This window comes from Seriola lalandi, unplaced genomic scaffold, assembly GCF_002814215.2.
Source record: "Seriola lalandi dorsalis isolate HSWRI2012SDOR001 ecotype SW California unplaced genomic scaffold, Sedor1 jcf7180002054681, whole genome shotgun sequence".
NCBI classification, from domain to species: Eukaryota; Metazoa; Chordata; class Actinopteri; order Carangiformes; family Carangidae; genus Seriola; species Seriola lalandi.
Window position 1 is genome coordinate 15399 of NW_019525234.1, and position 10186 is coordinate 25584.

At 37.0% G+C, this 10186-nt stretch overlaps 1 protein-coding gene across 1 annotated transcript in view; it reads left to right on the top strand.

Moving 5' to 3' along the window:
- Nucleotides 1–5473, top strand: part of cdx1b (caudal type homeobox 1 b) — a 10140-nt gene extending 4667 nt beyond the window's left edge. The window contains exons 2-3 of the mRNA XM_023422364.2: nucleotides 1856–2004; nucleotides 3101–5473. Coding sequence (XP_023278132.1) covers nucleotides 1856–2004; nucleotides 3101–3337 — 386 coding nt within the window. The 3' untranslated portion in view covers nucleotides 3338–5473. The remainder of the gene's footprint in view (nucleotides 1–1855; nucleotides 2005–3100) is intronic.
- Nucleotides 5474–10186: the final 4713 nt, after the last annotated feature.

Here is a 10186-nt window from a genome sequence, read left to right on the forward strand (position 1 = left end):
CAACAGTATCTGCCATCTTCTGTGACTTTCCCTCCTTATCAAATGGAAATATTCCAGATGTTTGTGCATGATATTTGACAAATTTCCCCAAATTTCCCCCTGATATATTTAATATTCCAACAAAGCTCTGAGAGTCTGAACCGCAGGCTTCACCCTTGTGTGTTGAATAAAGTTTAGAGCTTTGAACAGCTCATTTATTCCCTTTTACCAGACAGACCCATTTCTAATGATTCAAATGATTTTTAACAGTAACACACGGACACTGGAGCCATAAATCAATAAAAGCAGATAGGGCTCAGTTCATGCAAATGCAGCCGAGGCAGGTTGTGTATTTGAATAGAGCCGTCATGGTGTGTCGGTGTGAACGGGCGACTGATGACAGTTTATAACACATAATATAAAATACTACCACTCCATTCGCTTCATTCAGCTTTTTCTACACTAACAGTCGGTGTGATCTGGTGCAGAGGAAGTGGAGTCATTAAACATGCAAGAATATAAATGCCAAGAAAATGAGGAGTGTGAACAGTTATTTCAGACGTGACTTCATTAATATAAGATGAATTCACAGCTATAATTAATTTAATTGGCAGAGTGTGAATTATAAAATGACAATCATGGGAGTCAACTATTTCTCCCGAGTGAAAGGAAACCCAGAACAGAGCAGGTGCTTCAGTGACCTGAGGTGTTGGTCACACCTGTATTTTAATATTGTTCAATATTAAACCAGGTAAAACTCCTGAATCCCTGAGTGAAAACAAAGAGGGGGACTATTGTAGAAACTAATGTTAAAGGTAAAAGACTAAACCACCACATGAAATAATAAACTCTATATTGATGTGAAACAACAACTAATCCTCCATCGTCTCACTGCTCATGACTGAGCTCCAGAGATTGTAACATTAAATCATACATGACATTTTATTTTGGTAATGAAATGACAAGCTAACACTGGAAATGAAAGGGAGCGCTAACAGCTAGCTAACATTAGTTAGCTAAACTGTAACATAAGGCTAAAGTTGCATGTATATGAATTATATTAGCTCATAAAACCACACACACACATACACACACATACACGTGTTTTTCAAGCTCACTGTTAGAAATGTTGTTTGCTTGTTTGCTAACTAATCTTAAGATAATGTTGCCTGCCCATAGAAGCTTGCTAGCTAGCTAAAATAGCAGAAGACAAGCTAATCTAGCATTAGCTGCATAGCAAAGAACAGCTGCATGTGATTTGTTGACAGCGTGGGACTGAGATCCTTGCTGCTTTATATTCCACTATATTTTGAATTGTCACTGTAGCTTTTTCCCTGTAAATAAAATAACTTTTCCACTATAAACTGGTGAATAGAAATTCACCAGAATGCAAATGAAGTGTTTGAATCTCCAAATCCCCCCCAGCCATGAAACTATAAGTAAAAACCACGACCTGTATTAACCTCGAAATCTCACTGTGACTGAAGCTGAACACACAGAGCAGCTGTTTCATTAACATGGATTTATCTTGATGTTTAAATGATAAAATAATGAATTTAGCAGCAGAGCAGCAGCTTGGGAATAACTTCTGGTTAACATGTGGTATTAATGGGCTGTAATTAAATAATTTCATACTTTTTCTGTTTTGCATTTTGACATTATTTTCTATTAAATGGCCCAATAAATATGTTTATTGTTTATAAATAAGCTTTGGCCCCGCCCAGCCGAGTGGCGCTGTCCATGGTGCTTAAAGTGGGAGTGTGTTTTGTTTTGTTGTGTAAAATCAGTGGAAACCCGCTTTAATTTTACACTGAACATTTGAGTGGATCAGATTTCAGCTGGAAGTGTGACCTGGTGATGTTTCTGTGTTTTACAGACGGGAAGACACGAACCAAAGACAAGTATCGGGTGGTTTACACCGACCACCAGCGGCTGGAGCTGGAGAAAGAGTTTCACTACAGCAAATACATCACCATCAGGAGGAAGGCGGAGCTCGCCACGGCGCTCACCCTGTCAGAGAGACAGGTACGCCAACACACACACACTGGAATGAAACATTGTTATTGATCAGGGCTGTTGATTTTCAGCTAAGTGCCTCATAGAGTTGGTAACGTGGCTCCTTTTATACACTGAATCTCAATCTATACAATAATATAATGTATGGATGTACAGTCAACCCAGTCTCTAGAAACTACTGAAGGAAACATAACTGTAACCTGTACATTTCTTCTCTTGACTTAAAGAGGAAATGTTTTTAATATACATATCAGACAGGTCACAAACATGTTGATACTGAAGGTATCAGTAAAATATTGATCTTACAGATCAATCTCCAGCTTTATTAAACTGGTTTATGGTTCTGTTCAGACCCTCACAGATCCTGGTTCAGGTTAAAGATCCTGGTCTGGTTTAATGTAGAAAAAGTTCAGAACCTGTTAATTTACATTTAAACTGAACCACCGTCTTTCACTAATATTCAAGCTCCTCCAGTGTAAAGGTCTGTGTCCATGTGTAGTGTGATTATAGATTATAGATCAGCTCTAGCTTCTATATTAATACTGTGAAAGTATCAAAGCCTCAGTCCACAGAGAAATGCACACAGCCTGTATTCAGAAACTGAGCCTTAAAACCAGCCGTCAGGACTTCTGGAACTTTGTGATGTCACAACAAAGCAGTCACCAAGCCCCGCCCACCTGGACCCACCATCCAAACCTTGCAGGACTTGGTTTCTCTGAGTGTTTTACCTTAAATCTGCCAGTCAGCCAATCAGAAGAGAGGCTCAGAGCCTCCTCTCTTCTGATTGGCTCACCGACCTGTTGTTACTAGAGCTCCAGAGAGAAGCCTGAGAGAGGAGATGTAAAACTACACTGAGATGATCTTCTGATGGATCAACACTCTAAATATGGATGTTTAACCAAAGAGCGGCTGTTGTCTAAACCACAGACAGGTCTCTGGGTGTGAACCTGGTCTCTGGTGTCACAGTCCTGGGCTCTGTAGACCCACCATCCACCCTAACCACCTCCCTACGAGTCCATTTCCATTGATAAATGTGGAGATTTATTATGTAGTGAACGTTATTTATATTTTCCTGACATAAATCCGACATGTTCTCCTCGCCCAGGTGAAGATCTGGTTCCAGAACCGCCGGGCAAAGGAGCGCAAGATCAACAAGAAGAAGCTCCAGCAGCCGGCCTCCTCCACGACCACGCCCACCCCTCCCACCGGCAGCAACGGCAGTGGAGGAGGAGTCTTACATGGAAACGGCGGCAGCAGCGTGGCCATGGTGACGAGCAGCAGCGGCAGCAATGGGCTGGTGTCCCCTACGTCCCTGCCTTTAAACATCAAGGAGGAGTACTGAGGAGGAGGAGGGAGTTTTTATCGGATGCTGAGGATGGGGATCAGAACTAAAGACTCTCCCCTTCAGACTGAACCTCCCTCCCTCTCTGGTCGCCATCTTAAAGATGAAGCTCACTGAATTTTGGTGTTGCCAGCAGAAGTACTTCCTCTCCATCAGACTTGTGTTGCAGATTCTTCCTCATAATCCAGATGTTGGGACGAGATGAAGGACTTTTATCAAATATTTTGTTCTGTCCTCCATTCCTGCAAACTCTTCCTGTTTCTCCAAACTTTCTTCAAATTCAAATAACTTTATTTGAAATTCTAGCAGCGAAGTTTCCAACGATACTAAACATTTCAGGCTGAATAAAATGAAGCATGTGACATGTGAAATATTTCCATGCAATGGAAGGAAGCAGCCACAGAAACATGGAGTCTCAGGTTTTAATATTTCACATCATTTAGAGCTGCAACAATCAGATATAGAATATATATGATACTGTCAGACAGTGTGTTTTTTGTTTTTTTTAACTCTAAAGCTACTTAAAAAGTGTAAATCCAGTTTCCAGAGGTTTGATTTGAGCTGAATGATGATTATATATCATCCCGCTTCATTAACAAATGTTTTCTCCAGCCATAGACGCCAATGAAATCCTTTTATTTCAAGTTAAAACATCACCTGCTTGTGTGTATGATTTGATCCAGAACAACTGAACCACAGACTCTATATACAGATGTGATGTAGTCCAGATGTGAGGTGGAAACAGCAGCTGGTTCCCAAACTGTTTTTTATCATTTTGTTACTGAACATAGAAACTCCCCTTCATGTTGTGACCATCAGTTTTAATTATGTCAGCTTCTTCAGTTTGGTGGACAGGTCTTAATACTACAATACCCATGAGCCTCGGCCACTGGAATCATCCACGATTAATCCTTGACCCCAAAGTGGATTGATTTGAATGTTTGGCGTCCACCCACCATTGGCAGAGACAGAATTTATAGCTCTGTGATAGGCTATTTCTTGCTGAAATGCACCTTGGGAGTTGAAGTTGACTTCTCTTCTTTAGTGTTTTCCGCCCACAGCTTGAACCTCCAACGTTTTATCAAAGAACTGAACTTTGTCTGTGGGAAAAATGAACAGTGTTTTACCTCCACAATCAGGGGCACCTGAAAAACTTCTTCCCAATTCAAAGCTCTATAAAAACAGAGCGACTGGGGTCATCTGAAGGTTGTCAGCTCCATGTTTCTTTCTTTCTGGTCCGTCTGAGTGATTTTGTTTTCAGATGATGTGATTTTATCTGGTCAACCAAATTTACAACATCCCTTCTCACTCATTTGGACGTTTCATTAATCAAAACAGACGCAGTAACTGCCACGAATGCACGAGAGGGACTCACACATTTATTTGTGAAATTTGCAGCTTCAACACCACAAACTGATCATTCAAATCGGATTCAGAGTCAAACACAGATGAGGCCCGTCCAATGATTCTGGACCTGGACCTGGAAATGGTTGTTAGAGACTCCAGCTGTGTCTCTGCAAAGCTAATGGCTAAGAGCTTGTTTGAAACTGACCGAGCTGGTAATAGATCTAAGGCTACAACCACACTCATACATTTTTAAATCAGTTTTGCTTCATTTACACTTCCACACTAATCCAGAGTTTTCACCTAAAACAGAGACTTTTGGAAACGCTGCTTGGCCCGTTTTAGCTGTTGGCGCCGTAGCCTAAGGCTGGGCGGCGGCGGTGCTGGAGTGGGTGTGGAGGAGGGGCAATCTGGCCTTAATCGTGACACCTAACTATCAAACGAGCTGACAGACATTCGGACCGACTGTAAAATTAGTCAAGACAATCAACAGTTTCCTGTGTCACAGTGACCGGAGAACGTTGTTGATGATGAGAGTCGACAGCAGGTTAAACCAAACAGACTCAGGCTGGTTTGTTTTTCTTCCTGCTCAACATTCAGTTTAATAAATGTCTTGTAAATGTTCATGATTTTAACCATCGGACTTCATCGTGTGTACATTTTCAAGTGTAATTTGTATTAAAAACAAAGGTCTTATTGTACGATGTCTGCTCATCTTTTCACTCTCCTCGAGTTTCCATCAAAAAACAAACTTCCAGGGAATCAGTAAAATTAATAAAATGCAGATAAACATTTGTTTCCTCTGCTGCTGTGAATATGAGTCACCTGGTTAACGGAGGTAAACAGCCGGTGGAGCTGATTCTCCAGTCTCTGACATTAAAGCACAGAAGAAGAAGAAGAAGAGCTCATTAACTGATCCATGTGAAGAACACTATGCAAATCTGACGTTTCTGTTTGAAAACAGAACTTTATATGTATTTTTATTATTGATTAATTTGCAGATTGAAAAGTTCTTGCTGTAAAAAATCTAAGATTTTTTCAAATTGACTGTTTTCTTCAATAAACATTCAGTTTCCAAACATTTTTTTTGCTTGAAAAATGATTAAAATGATTCATCAATTACCAAAACATTCAATCATCTAATTAATTGAGTAATTGTTGCAGCTCTTCTGCTGCTGCAGCCTTTACATTCATCTGACGTCACTGAATTGTGCGCGACTCGTGCTTCATTTTGTTTGAACTCGTCAGTTTACTGTCACGACTTTTAGGTAAAAGTGACTTGAGTTTCTTCAGATACAAAACCAACGTAAAGAGTCAGAGAGGAAACTACAAAGAGAGGGAATGAAAAGAAATAGAGTGAAAGACAAGACACCTACACACACACACACACACACACACATATTTGCTAATTGATGCAGCAGTTGAGGTGTGGTGTCCAAAGGGCGAAGAGGAACACTGGGCAAACAGAGCACAGGATCCTGCTATCTGCTGTGTGTGCGTGTGTGTGTGTGTGTACGTGTGTGTGTGTGTGTGTGTGTGTGTGTGTGTGTGTGTATGTGTGTGTGTGGTCATGTCTCCTAACTCAGACCTTTGTCCTTCTGGGTCCATTTTGCCTCCAACAACAGTCATATCTCAACACTGATAGAGACTATCAGCAGTGTGTGTGTGTGTGTGTGTGTGTGTGTGTGTGTGTGTGTGTGTGTGTGTGTGTGTGACGGATGTGGGCAGAGCTCTATCTTTGAACTTGAGGTCAATTTAAAATTGTATGAAAACTTTCATTAAAATCACAAAGTTTTTGTCTTTTCCTCTTTATACTGTCTGTAAATGTGGGTGTCATCTGCATGATTATTGATTATCATCTATTGATTTCACAGTTTTACGTGATTTGGCCAAATGGAAAAACGCACTAAATAAAAGAGGCTCCGGAATTGAGCCTTGAGGAACTACATTCCTCTGGACGCTGGTCAAGGGTGTCATTTCTAAAATCCAGTTTTTGTCTCTTTTATCACTTTTATAGTTTCAGGTTGATATTTTACTTGAATCTCTAAAAACATTTTCATTTTACTGTCCCATCACCTAAATGCAGAAAGGAGAAGAAAATCAAAGAAAACTATTTAGTTAGAGTTACCGCCTTGCAGTTGTAGACCTCCAACACTTATGTTCCTGTTTATCCAGAATCATATAAAATACTAATCACTTGTGTGAGGAAACTTAACATGATTCATATTTGTGCAGTATTTTTTTATATTAATGTTATTATGGGAATCATAAGAAAGTTAGGTTTGCATGTTTTTTTCCTCCACTCTTCTGTGAACCATGTCTACTCTAATTTAATTTTTAATTTAATTTTTTTAATTTTCATGATTCCTTTCTTTGTACTGTGACAGCCTGCGCTCAGCTGAAGTATGAAGAACGATTGAGTAAAGTTAAAGGATGAGATAGAGATAGTCGACACTCCCAACTCCGCTCCATCTGCTCTGATAAGATGCAGTATTCTGGATAAAGAAGAAAAATGGCAGTGAGCCCAAAACCATAAAAAATCAAACTAGGACACAAAATAAAACCAATGGTTTGTTATGTCCTCAGTTGGCTTCGAGTTTCTGACGCGGAACAGGTTCTGACACAGATCAGGCAGATATATTATAAGACCGAGAGGGTGAGAACATAATTCACATTTTTACATTTTACATTTTTTCATTCCCTTATGTTTTAAAATGAGAAATTATCGCTGCATCTGTTGTTGCTATGGGACAAAATAATATGGTCTGTGTTGATTTCTTCATCTACAGGATGACCAACTTAGGCATGCTGGAATTTGATTGGCTGAAAGGGAGGGGGCTGTCTGAAGGCTCGTGTCATGTGAGAATATGACAGTGGTACCTGAGGCCACCAGTAAAATGTCAACTGATTATTGATTTTATGCAATTATGGATTAATTGTAAATGACTAAATTGCATTAAACATAATCACAGTCCACCTATTCTGATGTTAATATGTAAATGATTATATCATAGGATCATTGCTGTTTGATCTGTTACTGTACATAGATTTATCTGAAAGGAAATACACAGATACATACATTTTAATGCCTTACTATACTATGACATTTTCATGCATTTTTGTACCTTAATGTACTATAACATTTTTATGACTTTTCATGCCTTACTATCTTTTCTTGCCTTACTATACTAAGACATTTTCATGCCATTTTATACCATGACATTTTTATGCAATGTTATGCCTGACTATACTATGACATTTTATGCCTTGTTATACTATGATATTTTTGTGCCTTACTATACTATGACTTTTTATGACTTTTCATGCCTTACTATACTATGGCATTTTTATGACTTTTCTTGCCTTACTATACTATGATGGTTTTATGCCTTTTCATGCCTTACTATACTATGACATTTTTATGACTTTTCTTGCCTTACGATACTATGATGGTTTTATGCCTTTTCATGCCTTACTATACTATGACATTTTTATGACTTTTCATGCCTTACTATACTATGGCATTTTTATGACTTTTATTGCCTTACTATACTATGATGTTTTTATGACTTTTCATGCCTTACTATACTATGACGTTTTAATGCCTTACTATACTATGATGTTTTTATGACTTTTTATGCCTTACTATACTATGACATTTTTATGACTTTTCATGCCTTACTATACTAAGACATTTTTATGACTTACTATACTATGACATTTTTATGCCTTACTATACTATGACATTTTTATGACATTACATGCCTTACTATACTATGACGTTTTTATGACTTTTCATGCCTTGCTATACTATGATGTTTTTGTGCCTTTTTAAGCCTTACTATACTATAACTTTTTAAGCCTCACTATACTATGATCGTTTTATGCCTTACTATACTAAGACATTTTTATGACTTTTCATGCCTAACTATACTATGACGTTTTTATGACTTTTCATGCCTTACTATACTATGACGTTTTTATGCCTTACTATACTATGATGTTTTTATGACTTTTCATACCTTACTATACTATGACATTTTTATGACTTTTCATGCCTGACTTTACTAGGACGTTTTTATGCCTTACTATACTATGATGTTTTTATGACTTTTCATACCTTACTAAACTATGATATTTTTATGACTTTTCATGCCTTTTTATACTATGACATTTTTATGACTTTTCATGCCTTACTATACTATGACGTTTTTATGCCTTACTATACTATGACATTTTTATGACTTTTCATGCCTTACTATACTATGACGTTTTTATGAGTTACTATACTACGACATTTTTATGACTTTTCCTGTCTTACTATACTATGACATTTTTATGCCTTACTATACTATGACATTTTTTTTGACTTTTCATGCCTTACTATACTATGATATATTTATGACTTACTATACTATGACATTTTATGACTTTTCATGACTTACCATACTACGACGTTTTTATGACTTTTCATGCCTTACTATACTATGACATTTTTATGACTTTTCATGCCTTACTATACTATGACATTTTTATGCCTTACTATACTATGACATTTTTGTGACTTTTCATGCCTTATTATACTATGATATATTTATGACTTACTATACTATGACATTTTATGACTTTTCATGACTTACCATACTATGATGTTTTTATGACTTTTCATGCCTTACTATACTATGACATTTTTATGACTTTTCATGCCTTACTATTTTTTCATACCTTACTATACTAAGACGTTTTATGACTTCTTGCCTATGACATTTTTATGACTTTTCATGCCTTACTATACTATGACATTTTTATGCCTTACTATACTATGACATTTTTATGACTTTTCATGCCTTACTATACTATGATGTTTTTATGACTTTTCATGCCTTACTATACTATGACGTTTTTATGACTTTTCATGCCTTTTTATACTATGACATTTTTATGACTTTTCATGCCTTACTATACTATGACGTTTTTATGACTTTTCATGCCTTTTTATACTATGACATTTTTATGACTTTTCATGCCTTACTATACTATGACGTTTTTATGACTTTTCATGACTTACTATAATATGACATTTTTTAGACTTTTCATGCCTTACTATACTATGACGTTTTTATGACTTTTGATGCCTTACTATACTATGACATTTTTATGACTTTTCATGCCTGACTATACTATGACATTTTTATGACTTACTATACTATGATGTTTTTGTGCATTTTTATGACTTATTATACTATGACTTTTTAAGCCTCACTATACCAATATGGTTTTATGCCTTACTATACTATGACATTTTTATGCCTTACTATACTATGATGGTTTTATGCCTTACTATACTATGACATTTTTATGCCTTACTATACTATGACATTTTTATGCCTTACTATACTATGACATTTTTATGCCTTACTATACTATGACATTTTTATGCCTTACTATACTATGACGTTTTTATGCCTTACTATACTATGAAGTTTTTATGACTTTTAATGCCTT